This window comes from Melopsittacus undulatus, chromosome 3 (assembly GCF_012275295.1).
Source record: "Melopsittacus undulatus isolate bMelUnd1 chromosome 3, bMelUnd1.mat.Z, whole genome shotgun sequence".
Lineage (NCBI taxonomy): Eukaryota > Metazoa > Chordata > Aves > Psittaciformes > Psittaculidae > Melopsittacus > Melopsittacus undulatus.
Window position 1 is genome coordinate 117,263,544 of NC_047529.1, and position 19,370 is coordinate 117,282,913.

Consider the following 19,370-nt stretch of genomic DNA (forward strand, 5'->3'; position numbering starts at 1 on the left):
AGTGCTAGAAACAAGATGTGTCACTTGCTTACCTTTTTATCTGTCACATTTATAAATGCTTGAAAAGGGAAAAGAAATAAAACCCACACATAAAGGTTGAGGGAGAGAGGTACCCTTCTGGATCTGCACAAAAGGGAGCACAAAATAAGCTTTTTGTCTTTGTTTCTGAGATTTTCCTTGTTTGGAGGTTAGTACAAGTTACACATAGCAGTAGTTAAGAGTTGTCTGTTGCAACAGGTGTAAAAAGTAACCCAGTGAACAATATGATTTCAGAGCTCACGCGACAAAGACAAAGCTGAAAGGAAGAGGAAAGCTGAGATTGCCAGATTGCGCAGGGAGAAGATCATGGCCCAGATGTCTGAGATGCAGCGGCACTTCATTAATGAAAACAAGGAACTCTTTCAGCAGACATTGGAAGAGCTCGATACCTCAACCTCTGGGGTACATGAGAATAGGTAAAGGAATGTCATTTACATTGTGTTTTCCTGTAACTCTGATATCAGATTGTGCTGTTGTGGCTGCTTTAAAAAGTGGTTTTATTGGTCTTGATGGAAAACCATTCGTAAGTTGGTGATGCTGGAGGGCTGCAGACACAGTTTGTGTTAAACTGTGTCATACTATTAGGAGGGTAGGAATTTTTTCTGGTAAATATGTTCTATTTCTGGGGACATGGGAATTGTATAAATGCCAAAAGTCTTTTTTGTCAGGGAGCATTTATCATGAAGCTCAGAAGCTCATTAATCACATGTAAATCATGCTCTGATTTGCAGTGTTTTCAAACCGTTTGCTCACTGGTGTTCTTTGAATATTCCAGCCCTGTGATTTCGGATGCCAAACTCACAGCCTTGGGACCAGAGCAAACTAGAGTAGCTGAACAGAGACAGGTTGTGATGTGTATATTGTGTCAGGAGGAGCAAGAAGTTAAAGTGGACAGCAGGGCTATGGTCTTGGCAGCATTTATTCAGCGGTCAACTGTGTTGTCTAAAAACAGAAGCAAAAGTACTCCAGACCCTGGTAAGTAGTATTTAGAGTTGTCTTTAATATTAAGGAATGTCAAGTCACTGCAGCAACCACCTGTGGCCTCACTTTCTTGTGTTAACTGTGTAATTGTGAATGACTTCATTATGATTGGTGGTAAAGCTCCCATATATTTAGTGAATTAGGAATGTGTGTTCTAAATCACTTCAAGGCATTATCTAAAAGTTCTGCCATGAATAACTGGAAATAAATGGTTTATTGTTTAAAAACCCCTTTAAAAGCAGAAGTGTTTGTTCTTGAACACCACCCTTAAAGTTATAGAGAGAGGAGGTCTTGATGTAGTGCTGCAAAAGCACGAGATAGACATTTCCTTCCCCTCAGTTGCATGATCTGAAATGCCTCTTAGTGATAATAAACAACACTTGGATTTAGTTAACTTGGTGAAACAGATCACACTGATCAGTGAACATTGTTACAAAGGTTCCTCTATAGTCTCTATGCAGAATCAGAATCAATTAGGTTGGAAAAGCCCTTTAAGCTCATCCAGTCCAACCATTCCCAGCCCTGCCAAGGCCACCACTGCCCCATGGCACTGAGGCCTCGTCTCCACACTGTGTGAACACTTGCAGGGCCGGTGCCTGCAGCCCTGCCCTGGGCAGCCTGTTCCAATGCCTGAGCACCCTGTGGGGCAGGAATTGTTCCTCAGCTCCATCTAAACCTGCCCTGGTGCAGCTTGAGGCCGTTTCCTCTTGTCCCATCCCTTGTTCCTTGGGAGCAGAGCCCAGCCCCTCCTGGCTCCATCCTCCTGCAGGCACGTGTAGGGAGCCATCAGGTCCCCCCTGAGCCTTCTCCAGACTGAATCCCCCAGGTCCCTCAGCCGTTTCCACTCGAAACAAAATGATGTGATGCTCGTAAATGGTCTAAATGTTGTGGATTAGTAATAGCTTTTATGCCTCATCAAATGAGTTACACTTTTATAATAAAGCTTAATAATAACGTAAATGTGTTATGTTTATCTGTAGTTAAATCTTTTGATAACTCTTTATTTCAAGGTTGTTTTGTTTTATTTCAAATACAGAAAAGTATGACCCATTATTCATGCATCCAGATCTGTCGTGTGGAACACACACGGGGAGCTGTGGACATATTATGCATGCTCATTGTTGGCAAAGGTAAAAAGCTTTATAGAAGTTTTTAGTCTAAATGGCACATCATGCCATCAGTTTGCCTGTGGCTGTAACTATGCACAGGATCGTGGTCTTTGATACCACTCCTCACTGGAGATGTGTTTTGCATCTTCTTGTGTAGGTCATGTACAGTCCTGTGTGGTTGCTGTTAACTCCTGAGAATGTCCTTAGGTGCCTGTGTTCAGTCCAGTTTTGGGTCATTGTCAGACATGCTCTAAACCATCTCAGAGGAATAGCAGCTAGGTTTAACAAAGCAGTGAATCCAATACAGATTTGGAGATCAGCCACCATTTCTTCCAGTTAGTGCTCTCTTGTGGTATATAATGGAATAAGCGCAGGGATAATGCTCCTGGCTTCTCCCTAAAACCTTTATGTGAAACTGAGAGCTTTCAACTTTTTTTTGCCTGTTCCCCTTACCCTTATTACTGTAAATGGAAGTTGCTATAGCTGAGACCTAACAGCCCAATGACCTTCAGCACTTCGGGGGGTTTTGCCAAAACCTTAGTCTACAGTTAGTAATGCTTTATCAGTCACAGGATAGAACTTTCTCCTTGTGATAACTCTTTTATGTATATCTGGGAAAGACAAAAGAGAGCCTTGATGGGAATTTGTTCATCTGTATGTTAATGTTCTTATAATTTGCCACTAATACTTTGCTCTTTTCTAAAGGTATTTTGATGCTGTCCAAGCAAAAGAGCAACGAAGACAACAAAGGTTACGAGTACACACAAGTTACGATGTAGAAAACGGTGAATTCCTTTGCCCACTTTGTGAATGCTTAAGCAACACCGTTATTCCTCTGCTTCCTCCACCGAGGGTTTTGTTTAACAGGTCTGTTGGCTTTAGAGATGTCCCCCAAAAATGTATAAACCAAAATCCTACACCCCGAAACACCCTTTCAAGGTGTTTGTTATCTTCTGTTTTGATCATCTCAAATGGATTGCCTGCCTCCTTATTTTGGCTTATGGACTTGATGGTTGAATAGTATGGAATTTAGAGTGTGAAGGGAGAGTAAAGTGTAAGGCCTGCAGGAAAAGAACTGAATGTAGAGAAGTAGCACAGCAGAGATTGTTGAGAAACACAAGAACATGGGATGCCTATGAAACACTAATTCAACATATAGTTTGTTTTTAACTCATGTGCATATTCTGTTTGTGTATGTTCTTGGACAGGTTAAACTTTGCAAGCCAACCAAACCTAACTCAGTGGATCAAAACAGTATCCCAGCAAATAAAAGCGCTGCATTTACTTCGAGATGAAGATGGTGCAGGTAAGTCTGATGTGTATCTCTGTATGGGAGAATGTTACAATATTCATGGAAAAGACCAAGTCTTGTGGTTCTGCCACAGTGCAGTTGAGAGATGGTTGTGAAAGTGATCAGAACAGCTTGGAATTTCAGTTTATGCCTATATTCTCCTGCACCTTTTTATACTGTAGTAAGTACACATAGGTGGATAATCTGTGGTTTATTACTTCTTGTTTGTACAGGCAATTCTGGCCATTCAGAAAAAATGGATCAGCTGCAATTACCTGAAGGATTTAGACCAGATTTCAAACCCAAGTATGTATTTCTGTCTTAATAAATCATGAAAAATGAATCATGAAATGGTAACATGAAAACAGAATGTGACTCCTGTGCTATAAGGTCTCAATCATTAAGGAAAATACATGGATTTTGCTTTAATTAGAAAAGTTGACCTCATTATTATGATAATATTGAAGTCCAACCCACAAGTAGTAAATAATGCAGTAGAATTTCAGAGGTGGATGTGCAGAGATGCTGCAGTTGTGTAGTCATCAGGATTAAGCTTTGTTTCCATATTACTTGTAACTGGATGAAAGAGCCCTTTTGGAGCTCAGCACCACAAGTAAAACCTGAAGACTATGAAATGGAGAGTATGTTAGTATGTAATTTCAGCTGTTATGGGGTGCTTTTGTTTGTGCCTACCCTTCCTCAGGTAGGGAATGTGACTGAGGATCAGTCACACCCCATGCTTTTACTTTAGCCCTAACTATATTATCTTTGAAGACTGGCTCTTCTTAATACTAAAAAATGAGATCCATTCCAATCAGATAATGAAAAAATAACTGGGGGAGTGTATGTGTCACAGGAAAGAGGTTACAGAATCCCAGATCCAAGCAAAGGTATTGGAGTTCTCACTTAAGCTTGAAAAATCAGGTGTTCAGCTGTGGGGTAAATGCTCATCATTAAAAGTTCTATGCTGCCAATGCAGAAAATAATGAATTAGTAATACTGTCTTCTTCATTTCAGGAATCCTTATTCTGAGAGCATAAAGGAGATGTTAACAACTTTTGGTACAGCAACATACAAAGTAGGCTTGAAGGTTCATCCAAATGAAGAAGATCCTCGTGTACCTGTAATGTGTTGGGGAAGCTGTGCTTACACGATACAGACTATAGGTATTAACGTCTTCATTTTGCTCCTTTCTGTCTGAATTTTGGGATTTAGTTAAGTTCACACTGCTGAAATACATTGTGGGCTTGTTTTTTTCCAGAACGGATTTTAGCTGATGAAGATAAACCATTGTTTGGTCACTTACCTTGTCGACAGGTAAGGATCAAGTAGCAATTCCTCTCTGAATCAGTGGAAAAAAGAGGGAATTATGCTGCTTTAATGCAGAATATCTAAATTTTAAGTTTGGGTTACCTGATAATCTTATTTGTTGGAGTCAGTATCTGATTATTCATCTATGTAACAATCAAATCTTAACAAGCAAACCCATTATATTTTGGGTTATTTTGCCATAAATTCATAATTTAGTAAAGTTTTCTCATGGTAACAGTCAAAATAAGGATACTGAAGGGAACTTGTATAAACATACATATGCACATATACTTAAAGATCAATATCTGTTGTGTATTTAGACACTAAACTGTAGCTGATGGGGGTGGTTTGAGGGGTCTGCTCAAATGCTGTAAGTCAAACAACCTTTTCACATTGAGGAACTGCATTAACTGTGGCCGTGTCTCTTTGTTTTTAAAGGATGACTGCCTTAAGTCATTAACAAGATTTGCAGCAGCTCACTGGACAGTTTCATCTCTTTCAGCAGTACAGGGTCACTTTTGTACTCTCTTAGCATGTAAGTTCACCACCTTATGCTGTTTTTTACAAGGAGATACAGAAAAATGCTCATGGAATGTAGTCATGATTACAAGAAGATTGGTTTATGCATTGCTTTTAAGTAATAAACCAAGAGGTGGTATTCTCACATTTCAAGAGAAGCATGGATATTTTGCTGTGAAGGAGTTCTGTTGATTCTTCCCAGCATTTATGTTGCTGATTTTAGATGCCCAAAGCAGAGGAGAAGGAAGCAGAGTTTAAGAGACTCTTTAGCAATGTATTTTTGAGTTTATCACACAGATGAGTTACATGAGGTATGAACCTTGTTTAGTCACAAGCTGTCTGGATCCGAGCTTGGGATACTGTCTCATTTTGTCTCCCACTAGAAACCAAAGCAATGAAAGAGAAGTCACTATGAGTATAGTGGCTGGCAGCATTTGTTTTGTGATAGTTGCTTTGGGTTTGTTTCATTTCAATACTTTATACTGAAAAAGGCAAAAATCTTTTCCAGTAATATTGAAAACCTCTTGAATTCATGATTTTCTGGCCCAGATGGGCACATCTGTATTTCAAGTGCTTTAAAGCGTATAAACCAAGGAGATGGCTCTTGTTTTATAACTGAAGTGCACTAAGAAACCTTTTAATATCTGAATGTTCCATTAATAAGTTTATTTTTCTCTCTAAAATACTCAGCACTGGTGCCTAATGAACAAAATGGAAGTCTTCCTTGCATACTTGATATTGACATGTTTCACTTACTGGTAAGTGTTCCATCAGATCCAGTAAGAATGCTTTGATCCAGTAGGCACTATGTAAAAATTGAATTGGAAACTTCCTCGTTACTCTGGGTTAGGAACCTTTCAGAATGTTCAGGGGGTTGGTATTTTATCACTACTTCATAGAATTTAAAGGCTCTTTTTCATTTCAAGTACTCTTACCTACAAATATAAATGGGGATAACAAGGCCGAATGTGTATTCTTTGAATGTTAAAGCAAAAGAAAAACCCAGACCCAGCTCTAAAACCACTAAACCCAAACAAAACAGCAGCAACAAAAGCAAACCAAAACCAACCAAACCTCAACACCACCCCCAGAACCCCTGATATAGTTACCTTAAATTGTGGCTGTTTATTTCACTTCAAAATTAGCCTTAGGGGAGCTGCAGCATGAGCAGAGAAAATAGGTGGATTCAAAAGGAAAGGCATATTCCAGGTGTCTTGTTTTCTTTTGCAGGTAAGCTTGGTGCTCTCTTTCCCTGCCATACACTGTCAGGAATTTTCAGGGGTTAGTCTTGGCACTGGAGATCTTCACCTGTTTCATCTTGTCACGATGGCACACATCATACAGATTTTACTTACCTCATCAACAGGTAATGCCACATTCTTCCATCTTTCAGTGCCATGATTCCTCAGTTCTGTACTTGGCAAACACGAGGGTGCTGTGGGTAAATCTGTGCAGTTTATAGTCACAGATTACTGATAAACTCTGTTCATGAAAGTTCAGTCTTCTGTCTTTATTGCTTAGCACTGAAGGTATTTTGGAGCATAACTAATCATGGATCCTAGCTTTCCAAGTCATGTAGCAATGTAGTATTGCTAAGACTTGGCTTAGGCGTTGTGTGATGCATGAGTTGCAGTTAGCAAAGTAATCCATGTATCTCCTGGTAGGAGGAACTGGGTAAGGTGTGATGTGCCAAAAGCAAAGAACTCCAAGCAGGTGTATTGAGAATCCCAACTGATTGAACATGTAAACCAGGGCGTCTCTGATGTTGACAGTTGCATAAACTTACCACAGAAGATGTGAGCTGAAAACCTCTTTCCAATACATCATATTATAGCCCAGTGGAGTGATTCACTTAGTTTGGGCCTTTTTGTCAAAACTTTAAGAAATACATTCTTGGTGTAGAAACACTTATATATGAAGTAACCTGCTTATTGCTTCTTTCTCCCTCAGAAGAGAATGGCATGGATCAAGAAAACACCAACAGTGAAGAGGAAGTAGCTGTGCTTACACTGTATAAATTTCTTTGCCAGTGTACAGGAAGGTAAAAGTGCAATGTTTTGATAGCAGTTCATAATACTTTCCCCCTCCTGAACTCAACATGAACTACTGACTAATTCCGTATACTAATGCTGTCAATGAATGTTCATGAAGATACCTGCTTGTGAGCATTATGCTCTGGAACAGTTTTTCTAGTCAGTTTGCAGGTGTGTAGTGTCTGGAATTGACAGTGTCTGAGTACAGAAAACTTGGTGGGATCTGAAATGTCTGTGCACAATTCCCCTTAATTTACTGTCCCAGTTGGTTTTGGTTTTATGAGTCTCTGTTCTTTGTCTTGGAGTCAGCTGTGAAATAAACACTTGGTATAATGCTTGCACCACTTGAACATAGAATCATAGAGCAGTTAGGGTTGGAAAGGATCTTCAGATCATCTAGTTCCAACCCCACTGCTGTGGGCAGGGACACCTCCTTCTAAACCATGGCACCCAGCATCAGTAATTCAATATGAAATATGACTGAAGACTTACTAAATACAGCTCTCAAAGTGACATGATTTTTTACTCTGTTCTCTTAAGTGCCTTGAAAGAAGTTTCCTCAGGCTGGCACCTGTGGAGGAATCTAAAAGCTGGAATCATGCCTTTCCTGAGATGTTCTGCTTTGTTTTTCCATTACTTAAATGGAGTCCCAGCACCCTCAGAAATTCAAGGTAGTATCTGGTTTGTGTTAAATCAGCTTTTCAATGCAAATAAATTACATTTATGCTCTCTTGCATATTTTGCTCTTCTCTGATGTTTTACTGGGGGTTGTGCAGTCAGTTAAAAGAAAAAAACAAAGGAAATGATAGGTGTCCCATTATTTACAGCTGTATTTCATTTATTGTAGATAATACCATTTAAGACAATGTAATGATGAGCATCCTTTTTCTTTCAGTCAACGGACCCAACCAGTTTGAACACTTATGTAGCTATCTGTCCTTGCCAAACAACCTCACCTGCCTTTTTCAAGAAAACAGTGAGATTCTGAACACATTAATAGAAAGGTAAGTCCTGTTTATATGCTTAGATTCAATAACACAAGGAATCCTGCACGAGAGTCATGGAACTATTCTCCCAGGAGTGCCTATCTAGAAGTGAATTGTGGAATTGGGAAAGCAATTGTGGAAGAAGTGTTTTGAAAGCCATCGTTCTGGTTGTAGAGGTTATGGAGTAGATGTACCATGGATTTGTTGCTTATTTGGGTTTGGAAAGTAGCATCTACTGGAGTTAAAAGCTAATTCTTTTCTTTCTTGTAGTTGGTGCAGTAACAATGAAGTGAAAAGGTATCTGGAAGGCAAGAGACATGCTATCAGGTAAACATGGGCACGTTTTAAGCAGAGACAAGGAAGAAACTTTAATGCTGCAGTTTTCTCCAAATAGTTCTTTTAAAGGATGCTTATAATAACATAGTATCACTTCTGGTTTGTGGAATGACAAAGATACTAGGGGATAAGCAAAGAGATTTGGAGAATCCTGTGAGAAAAGTGAAATATTGTTTAGTTAGCATATCTTAAAGCAAAGTTAGATATTACGGTTTTATCTAGACTGATCTGCAGTAATCAGAGGCTGTGACATTTGTTTTTGTGCTTGCTATACTAGATTTGTACCTTCTGATTCTAAAGAGATGCTGTTGCTAAAAGACATCTACAACCTTTGCTTAAAAATACCAGGCATTGAAGAGCTTTTTAAACTCCCTTATGAAAGAATCCAAATTGCTCAGTGGAATCAACACTGCATCAGTTGCTAAAAGGAAGATTTGCTTTTCATGCATTTCTACTTGCTAAGCAATTCTTTTGCATTCAGAAAACATTTAATGCTCAGTGGGTGTAGAGAAGCGTTTGAGGTGTTTTTCTTTGTGAAGGTTGGGTAAAAATAGTGGTTATCAATTATCCAAATAATTATAAATGGAGGCTGATGGTGCTGTCATCAGAAAACATATCCCTGTATTTTATGTCCTCTGCTAAATACATAAAGTCAATCTTTGTGCTGTAAATACATTAAGGCAAAGTGACACAAATAAGGGTTAATTGCTTCTTCTGTTAAATACCAGGCTGTTAACAGACTTTCCTATACAGTAAGAAGAGCAGAACTAATTTCCTGTTGGGTGATTGTTGCCTTTTATTGCCATGTGTTCCTTTTGCTGATTCTTAACTGCTCTTCCCAGGATGGTTTAACTTGACAGTGATTTTGTTTTCCTCTCAGTATGTTGTTGTGCATCATTACAAACCTCTATTTACAGGTCACAGTCAAATTTGTGTTATTCCTAGAATTGAAGATTATTGAAACTTAATATATAGCATCTGCCAAAAAGTTAACTTTTAACTGTTACTTCTAAAGACATAAATATTTGGCATTAAATAGATCCTTTTCAGTACATGAATACTTTATGCTCTTCAGGATACAAGTTCTCTGACCTTGACAGTCAAGCTGTTTTCCATTCAATATTAGTGGCAAAAGGAAAATACAACCCTAGAATGGTTTGGGTGGGATAGGACCTTAAGATCATCCAGTTCTAAGCCCCTGCCATGGGCAGGGACACCTCACACCAGACCATGTCACCCAAGGAAGTAAAAAGCAGACTGATAAGGGAGCAGAACAAATACTCAGTGAAACCTGTAATGACCTCCTCATGAGTTCTGCTAAAAGCATACATACACCATAGGTATTTTTCCAACTTTCTGCATGTCATATGAATCCATGACTAAGAAACTGGAGGTGGTCTAATGGAGAGATAGGTGTTCCTTCTGCATGCGCTACCCTTTTACTCTGTGAAAGAGGAAAACTTAATGTCATTATTCCCAGCTGCTATTTTGATGAGTCAGGAAAACATGAATGAGTTTGATATCACTTTGTATTGTTCACTGAAGTGTGAGTAGTTAATTTGCTTGCTTTATTCTAGCTATGCAAGAGAATCCAACAAACTAATAGACCTTCCGGATGACTACAGCTGCCTCATTAACCAAGCATCCAATTTCTCGTAAGTTGTATGCCATTATAGTGCAGAGCACTAAAGTCTTCTGCTCCTTTGCATGAACTGGGAACCCTCTAACCTGAAAGCCTTCAAAGCTATTTAGAGACTCAAAACGTTAATGGGGTACATGCTGATTGTCGTGGCTTCCAGCAAAACTGCTGTGTTAGTTCAGCGCAGTAGGAACTGCAAGGATTTGTTTAACAGTTAACAGCATAAGTGTTCAAAAGTAGATTTAAATGTTATCTTTTTACCATCTAGAACTTAATACTGACAAAGTATTTTCCTTATTTTCTTTTATTTTTTGGTTACTAAAAGATGTCCGAAATCAGGTGGTGATAAAAGCAGAGCCCCAACATTGTGCCTTGTGTGTGGGACCATGCTGTGTTCTCAGAGTTACTGCTGTCAGACTGAATTAGAAGGAGAAGATGTTGGAGCCTGTACTGCACATACATATGCTTGTGGGTCTGGAGTGGGCATATTCCTTAGGTAAGGAACTGAACACCTCTACTTACATCGCTAGGTTAGATGGTGTGTGTAGACATGAAATCAATAGTTTCATGAATATAACTGGAGGAGTGGTTTGCCAACAGCAGGGTTGCCTAAAAGCTATAGCGTTTACCTTCCTTATGCTTTGATACAAGGCTGTTTCTTTGAAGATAAGGTATCATAGAAAATTTGAATTTCATTTTAAAGTGGATTTGTTTTCTCTGTGCATTTATTTCCACTCGAGTATTACAAAATGCTGAAGGCAAACACCTGCATTTTCTTGTTGCTGCTGTTGAAAACGTGAACATTCATTTTAGTTGTCATCTTCAGAAAGTGAAAGGCTAGGAAATGTCTGGGTTTCCTTTGGCAAAGATCAGTGAGGAGTGAAATCATGTTATTCTCCTGTGTTGAGTACTTTATGTGGAGTGCAGATAATATGGCGTGAACCTACCGTGTGTAACTGCTACTGAGGAGTTACAACTGGAAGAGAATAACATCTTTATTTAGCAAGAAGTATCCTTAAAACTGTGTGCCTGCAGATTGTACAGAATGAAGGTTGAGGTGGAAAAGCAGTGTCTACAAACTGTGAGAAACTGCTCACCTAAAACTCAATACCCAAAATCTCTTCTGTTTCTCTAGAGTACGAGAATGTCAGGTGCTATTTCTAGCTGGAAAAACAAAGGGCTGCTTCTATCCTCCTCCTTATCTTGATGATTATGGAGAGACAGATCAGGGACTCAGGTAAGTGTTCTGAAAAAAAGACATCTTTGAAAGACAGGAATTCTGATACTCTCTGGTTTGTAACATACACTTTCTATGTTATCTTTTAATTACATAGCTAATGATATGTTTTGAGGTGGCTGCTGAACCATTTTAATGCCAATGTGTGTTTTTAAGTTAAAGCTATGGGAGATCGTTCCCAGGTTATAAGCAGTTGTCCTGAGGTATAGAAGTTGCCTAGCAACTAAGGCTGCAAATCTTATTTGTATATAGTGCCTTTATTTGCATCGCCTACGTTAACTTAATAACAAGTGAGAATACTACAAGATTAGTTTATTTCATGTGGGAGTTCTTTGTCTCAGCTCCTGTCGCTGCTTCCTCTGAGAGTAGTTGGGGCTTTGATGCTGTTAATGCTTGCTGCTTCTGAAACTGGGGTGAAAATCATAGCATCTGAACTGGTTCAGCATGGAAAGATGGCTGGAAGCCTCCAGTCAAGGCTTGTGTGGGTTGTACATGAGATTCCCAGAGGCTGGAGGGGACTGTTGAGCACTGAGGGTGTGCAACCAGACACAGTAGCACTCCAGTTTCCTAATCCCTGGATTTCTTCTGACAAGAGAATACTGTTAAAGGGGCATCTAAACATCTGTGACATTTGAAGGGGTTATCTGATACATACCATGTCACACGTGAGTGTGTGTGCTCGGCTGCAGTGTTTCCTCACTCCTCATAACTGTTCTCTCCTTTTCAGACGTGGGAATCCCTTACATCTGTGCAAAGAGCGCTTTAAAAAGATACAGAAACTGTGGCAGCAGCACAGTATCACAGAGGAGATTGGACATGCACAAGAAGCAAACCAGACACTAGTTGGCATCGACTGGCAGCATTTATAATGGTTCTCTGCTGAAGACTGGAACTTTATTAAGCTTTTTGTAACTCAGTAAGCTTTTCAGAAGAGGGATTAGGAAAAAATGTCTGAGGAGGAAAAAAAACCCAGCCCTGAACCCAGTCCTGTTATTTAATCTTCGTTTTACAATGTATTTCATAAAGATACCAGTTAACATTAATCAAGTAAACTTTCTGTGTAAGCAAGTTTTATTAGTCCTATAATTTGCACTGTGCTTCCTTCACAGAAGGGTCTTGGGTTATAAACCCGGGCACCCAAACTTGAGTTTCTGATACACACACACAAAAAGAATGACTCTTTTTGGAAGTCTGACAATGATTTTTCCTATAAACTGCAAGAGAAAAGGACTGCTGAAACAGAAACCAGATAGAGCACAACTCTGGATTGTGGTTTGCCCCTTGCTAGTAATCTGAGCCGTTTTATTTATTACTCTGCATTTTAATACTTAAGCTGTGTGTACATGCAATGGAATGAAGTAAGGAAGCAAATAATGTAGCAAATGGATGTTTCTGTCTGCATCAGTGGATAATTCATTCTTTCACTCGGTGTATCTGAAATGATTTTGCCATTTGGACTCTTGCAGCTCTCTTGCTTCCAGGTTTGTTTTAAACTGAAAACCCCTAACACTAGCTTTGACAAGTAAAATAACTTAACTTCAAGCTGTTTCCAGAGCATTGCACTCCTTAGACCGATGTAGTTTGTCATATGGATTTATCCAGGAAACCCTTTCACCCTCAATTACATGATTGGTTATTGGTATCCGAGGGTTGACATTGTGTTTTAGAAGGTGTTTTAAGACCGTGATGCTACGTAAAGCGTCACGTATTTCATGTGAATTTGCTCATTCTGTGTTAACTTGCAGAAGCACAGAGGCTATTTTCATCCCTTTTGGTAACAGTCAACTTTTCAGGTGCAGATCCCATCTCCTTTTTGTTGCAGACAAACGGAATGGTTTCCTCTGGCTTCGGAAGGGCCCCAATCCCACTGCCCACCTTTCTGCATAGGCTCATGATTATTTTCTTCTGTTGTCCCATCAAGTATATTTACTTTCTGGCTTGATTTAAAGCTCTGTAAAGATGTTTGCATATAGTATATTTTATAAATATATTCTATAACTGCGCAGATTTGCACTTGATCTGAGGGTGCCTGAAGGCAGTGAGGATGTCTAGTGGTATGGAATTAGACCGCCGAGGTGTCTCTAAAAGTGACATTCTGCTTACTGATTGAAAATAAAGCCCATTACCTTCCTATCTTCTGACAAACGAGTGACATCTGAACGTCCATAGTTCTGTTTCCTTAGTAACCTGTGGTTCTTTTTAGTCTTCAGCCCCTGAACTGTCCACCACGTCTTCAGTTCCACTTGGTCTGACTGGATTGTCTCTATTTTTACAGACTTAATGCTTCCGATCAATTTTGTATATTCATGGTGTACAGGACCCTTTTTCAAACGTTCAGTACCAGTATTGAGTGAAGATGTGAAGTATGAAATAAAGAAACTTGGCCAACGTTGAGTTCCTTTCTTAAAACCGGTACAGACTCCTCGTGTCTCCACTGCCTGTTGTAGATGGAATCGTTTGTGTGTTGCTGTGTCTCTTCTGATAGAGACGTGCAGAAGTTGCAGGATGACATTAATGCTTCATCTCTGCCTTCCCCTACTGAAGCTGGTTGACCTATCGACAGTTCTCTGTGCATGGTACCCATAAATCCCACTCCTTTGGTGACGTGACAATTCCTTTGCGGAGAGTCCTGCTTCCTAAGCTGTGTGCCACAGTTTCAGATAACGTGTAGCTGCATTGAAGAACTCTTTTCCTGTAAGCATAACATTACAAAGGTAACTGATGGGACTGATTTCTCTGTGCAGAGCAAAACACTGGCAGCAAGAAGGATTATTCCTTGTCTTCCTCTGGGATCAGAGTCTGCAAGGTTGAGTAGGTTGGTAAAACGATGACCATAAGTAACTGCGAAGTACACAAGTTCCCATTTTTTTGCAATTTAGTCATTCTTTACTCGAGACTTCTATTTTCTGATTTGTTTTGCATGTATTTATATTAATGTAGAAATATTTATATATAACATTGTTTCAGTATCAGGGAAATAATATCTGTAATAAATTGGCTATAACTTTAAGATGTATGGATTGTGTGTACAATCTAGAATGCATTGTCTGTTTGGGGGGAGGAAAGAAACCAACCCCAAACCCCCCAGAGTTCCCATCCTAACACAATACAAACCAAAGCTGAATGCTTTTGGTGTTGGCATTCAATAAGCATCTGTTAAATGTTGCTTCTAGAGTTTTGCTGAGCTTGTTCCTTCAAGTGTGTCACCTTGTTAATCACAAGCTAACAGAAATACCTGGATGTGCAACATCTGCAGTTCCCTGGCTACAAGTGTAAGGTGATTATATTATTAGTGTCATTTGCTTCAGTCAGCTAAACCTCTCTTGACCTCTACCAAAGGGTTCCAGTCGTCGTCTTAAAGGATTGTAAATGGCACTTTTTAAAGGGATGAGGGGTGAGGTTCACATCACTGATGTCTTCACTGTGTTCCTGCTTTGTAGTCCCCCCATGCTGCCATAGGAAGCTCACTTTTACTGTAGTGGAAACAACACCTCCTGCCTTCTGACCTGTGCTCCCACAGCTCTCTACCTGCTTCATCTCAATGTTAAGGGCAATTTGTTGGCTGAGCTGCAGTGCTCATGGATTCTCAGCCTGTTTCCATCTCAGCTCTCCCACAGTTTCCTACAGCTTCTTCCTGTGTCCTCAGAGCAGTCTCCATGCTGATCATTAAGCAAGTAAAATCCCTGCCTCATTTCCAACCCTACCACTGGGAACAGCCTGGACTGAAGGGTTCAGTGTGCTGCTGTACGGTATGGTTAACAACTCCTACTGGGACGGGGCAGTGCACATGCAGCTGCACAGACCCTTTTCTGTCCTTTGGTGTTCCAGCCCTGGCATCTTCCTCTAAGTGCATCTTATTTTATGCTAAATGACTTGGTGTTTTGTTCAGCAGTGGCTCTGTATTTCCATTCCACTGTTGAGATTATTGAGTTACATGTCAAATGCAGGAGTATTAAACAGTTCTGGCTTGAATGTAAGCCCCTAGGTTATGCCTGATTGAAAGCTTGTCCAAAGGCAGGCATTTGCTGTACAGAGACTGTGGTTTTATGGTGCTCAGGAAGCATGGAGCCTGCCAACCCCACCTCTGCCTGCACAGCCAGCATGTCCCCATGCGCCTGTCCCCCTCCTCACATGGAATAGGACTGCTTCAACATAACCTGAGGGGCAGGCACATAGGAAGGTTGCTTGCCAGCCATGGGAAGTCTTGGAGCCAAGGTGTCCTTGGGAAAACCTCTCTCCTTACCATGAATCCATGTATTTGGTTCTTTGTGAATGTTCAGAGGGATGGGAAGGAGTAGGGGTTGGTTTCCTTCTGGGCTACATTCATTAAGAACACTGCAAACTGGTATTGCCAAGGCAAAAAGTCTCCATCACATAGTGCCTGGTTCAAGGCTGTGTGTGGATAATGCATCTTCATCTCCTAACTTGTGCTTTGTAGTAAGTGCTGCAGTGTCAGTTGTGGGTCTGGGGAGCCAGCTCTGCTCTTCCATTGGAAAGCCCCACAGAGCTGTGCTCTTCAGACTCTTGGCAGCTATTCCCAGTAAGAGGGAGAAGGGGGTTGGTGGTCACTGGTTGTACTGAAGCAGCTGGCCCTGAGAGTATGTATGGTGATAGGTGGAAGCTTTGTACTAAACCATCTTGCTTCAGGGAAGGGTGTGTTGGACCTCCTGGGCAACACCTTGCTCAGCATCTACCTCCCCCCTTCATTGGTGTCAGTCACACTCCTGCTTATCTACACAAGGCTCCTGTGTCATGCATGGATGTTTCTTTCCATAGTTTACTCATTTTAACGTTTCCTCTGCAGGCCTTTGTGCTAAGTGTAAGAGCTGCTTTGCATGTCCTTATCCTGAGGCTGTTCCATGTTCATCCTCTGGGGCTTTTCTGCCCCCTTTCCCCCTCTCCCCACATGCAAACATCAGGAGCCCAAATCCAACACCTTTGTGTCTTGATGGAGAGATCTGTCACTCGTAGAGGCAAACAGAAGAGGGATACAAAGAGCTTTGCAGTGTGATGGGTGTAGAAGCTAAGAAAGGGCAAGAGTGAGCTCATTTCCACAGTGGGTTGGAGACAGACTGAGCTCGGGATGAGGCATCTGAGCCCACCGCTGCTGGGTGCTTTAGGGACTTGCAAACCAAAGGGTGGTTCAAGGAGGAATCATATATGGGATGTATGTCTGTACTTGCATGGCTTTAAACGCGGAGGATGCTCTTGTTTGGGTTTCCCACCTGTATTTTGCCACCTTTCCCCTCGGTCTCTTACTGGAGGAAGCACTGGTGGGAACGGGACCCCCCTTTGGGAAGCGGAGCTGTGCCATCCTCTGTGCTTCCTGCGGCTGGGAAGGCAAAAAGCAGCTCCCATAGGAGAGCTCCAGGCTCCCTCCGGCTTTCCCACCCCATAAACGTGCTTTGGTTCACAGCTCAGTGGTACCCATGGAATGACCCAGGTGCTTTGGGAGGCGGAGGTAGGGCTGGTACCGCTTAAAGCAGGGATGGAAAGGGAAGCCTCACGTCTGCATCGCTTCCCAGCAGGGGAAGCTGCGTTCCTGTTACCAGAAATAAGTGTCTAAGCCTTCATCTCCCCGCAGGGGCCCTTATCACATGGCTCCGGTCTATTTTCCTGCCCTTAGCTCTTAATTAACTAATCCCTAATAATGCTCTTTCTTTTTGCCTCTAATGAGCACTTGTGATGTGTCCCCGTTTCACACCGCTGAGAGTGAGAGCAGCGCTCGGTTCCTCACAGAGCAAACTGGTTCTGCTGGGAAGGAAGGGGTTTGATGGGGATGCTTTTCCTTTCCATCCCAGCAGCCTTGAACACCCATCCTGGCCATCGGCTGTCCGATATAGCATCCCCAGGCTCCTCGCTAAGCTGCACACATGCATTTGGCCGGTCTAAAGTGTCCCGGCTCATGTAATGCACAGAGGATAAGCCGGTTAATTGCGTTAAGGCTACTTAGGAATTAATAGCTTTAAGGAAGCTGTTTGTGTTTCCTCTTCTAAAGCACTTTAGTGAACGTTCTGTGTCCCTTAAAGGAATGTCAGTGCTCCCGTTGGCATCTCTTTAGGAGAATACATGGGTTTTCTGAGCACCTCAAGGCTTCTGGGATCTGGGTACTTGGGTTGAAGCCAGTATATCCATACGGAGGTACCCCTAAAGGGGTGCCCTGGTTTGCATGCATTAAGCTCATGTCCTTCGGAAGGTTATTAGCTGAAAACCAGGGCTCGGCTCTGGACGTTGTTGGGTTGTTGTGGGCAGATTTGGCCCCCTGAGCTTTAGGCTTGTATTTAAAGTTCCTGGGAATGCCAGCGGTGAGTTCCATTGGAATGGGTGGGAAAGAAGAGGTGCAGAGAGCCTGAGGGTGCTGTGGTTTCACCTCTTGAGCACCTCTGCAAGTTAAGGCTTATGAAGATGCTTTAATTCCTGTGTACTACAAGAGGCTGCTACTAAAATGGATCAGCAAGTTCTATTTGTAGTAAGAGGGCAGTCATTTAGGGGTCTGCTTGCACATCCTGGGCTTAGCAGGGCATAGAGAAGAGGAAGGTTTGCTCTCTCTTAGGGCATTATGGTAGGGGGGAAAGCTTTCCCACATATACAGGTGCATGAAACAGGTCCAAGAAATGAATTCAGAAGCAAGAAGTCATGCAAATTAAAGAAATCTGTATTAAATTGTGGATATTTAAACATGTTCTTTCAGGAGGTCTTTACTTGCAAGGGGAGTTTTAATACCTAAAGTCACATTTGCAGGCAGCAGAGATGCTTTTATCTAAACAGCATTTGCAACATCACAAGAAAGTAAATGGTAAAAGGATATATTACAAGTGATATTTTACAAAGCAGTCATTAGAATCTCATAGTAACAGTGTGACAAAGGTCTTATTAACCAGGAGGCTTTGAGACAGCATTAGCATGTACACTATTTGTATGAAAGCCTGGTTCCAGTCCTATAAACCTGTCTCAGATGGTGTCTTACCCACCTCATACCATGAGACCCTTGCTCTGGGACCTGGCTGTTGTAATGTGGTGATGAAAGAGGAGTTTGACCATTTGATGTTGCATTAGCAACAGGCTGAAAGGAAACAGGGAGACCACAGGTAACTGGAGGGTCCTTATATGAATCACAGCACAGTGAAGCCCCACAAGTTAAAACCATGGTTAATCCTTGCCAGGCAACTCCTACCCTTATGTGACTCCCTATAAAGCTCTTCTCTTATATGTGTGGCCACATCATGTGCCAGCCCCAGTCCTGCTCTTCCCTAAGGGGCCAGCTGAGAGGAGAGAAGAGGAGCAACTGGCCCCAGTGCTGTCTGATTGAGAAGGAAGGAGCTGGTCTGGTTCATACAGTTGTGCCATGCAGAGCAATAGATGATAGGCTGTGGTGAGTGGCAAGTTGGCTTTTATGTTAGTGCCCCTTTTCTAGTCAGTCTTAGCACAAAAGAACAGAGTTGGCTTTTTAATCCATTACTGTGACTAAACTCATTGCTGTAACCAGGGAGAAAAGCTGGGGGAGAAAACACTCGATGTGGTGCCTGGCTTGTACCTGAGATGCTGCAGTCTGTGCAGGAGCCTGGGGCTTGCTCTATGGGGTTTCTTTCCCTTTGCACTCAAGCTGATGCTCTAGAGCATCACTCCTCTTCCCCATCACCTTCCCTTCTAGAGGCTGTGCCTTATGTGTCTTATTCCATCTTTGGCTATGAGAACAGGGGCCTGAGAGATGCAGCAGCAAATGCAAAAGGTGCCTTCCCTTTGACTTCAAAGCTGCAATGAAAGCTGCCCTATCCCTGACAGAGAAAAATGCAACCTGTAACAGTTGATCTCTTGGGGGCTGATTTAAACCTACTTTAAAGCTTGAGGCTTGACATACATGTGGATGAATGGTGTCCATCCACCAGGAC

The 19,370-nt window shown here is 41.5% G+C and overlaps 1 protein-coding gene across 4 annotated transcripts in view; it reads left to right on the plus strand.

Moving 5' to 3' along the window:
• The window catches only part of UBR2 (ubiquitin protein ligase E3 component n-recognin 2), a 46,939-nt gene extending 32,448 nt beyond the window's left edge, over nt 1–14,491 (plus strand). For 2 of the 4 annotated variants that reach the window (XM_034060463.1, XM_034060464.1), the window contains exons 29-47: nt 274–455; nt 815–1,014; nt 2,057–2,150; nt 2,835–2,996; nt 3,338–3,435; nt 3,654–3,726; nt 4,438–4,586; nt 4,682–4,737; nt 5,170–5,266; nt 5,941–6,008; nt 6,481–6,616; nt 7,201–7,291; nt 7,824–7,954; nt 8,179–8,287; nt 8,540–8,596; nt 10,183–10,260; nt 10,570–10,740; nt 11,380–11,481; nt 12,209–13,680. In XM_034060463.1, coding sequence (XP_033916354.1) covers nt 274–455; nt 815–1,014; nt 2,057–2,150; nt 2,835–2,996; nt 3,338–3,435; nt 3,654–3,726; nt 4,438–4,586; nt 4,682–4,737; nt 5,170–5,266; nt 5,941–6,008; nt 6,481–6,616; nt 7,201–7,291; nt 7,824–7,954; nt 8,179–8,287; nt 8,540–8,596; nt 10,183–10,260; nt 10,570–10,740; nt 11,380–11,481; nt 12,209–12,350 — 2,196 coding nt within the window. In that variant the 3' untranslated portion in view covers nt 12,351–13,680. Of the gene's footprint in view, nt 1–273; nt 456–814; nt 1,015–2,056; nt 2,151–2,834; nt 2,997–3,337; nt 3,436–3,653; nt 3,727–4,437; nt 4,587–4,681; nt 4,738–5,169; nt 5,267–5,940; nt 6,009–6,480; nt 6,617–7,200; nt 7,292–7,823; nt 7,955–8,178; nt 8,288–8,539; nt 8,597–10,182; nt 10,261–10,569; nt 10,741–11,379; nt 11,482–12,208; nt 13,681–13,756 lie in introns of those variants that run through there. The other 2 variants (XR_004549449.1, XM_034060461.1) reach the window with 2 other exon arrangements.
• Nucleotides 14,492–19,370: the final 4,879 nt, after the last annotated feature.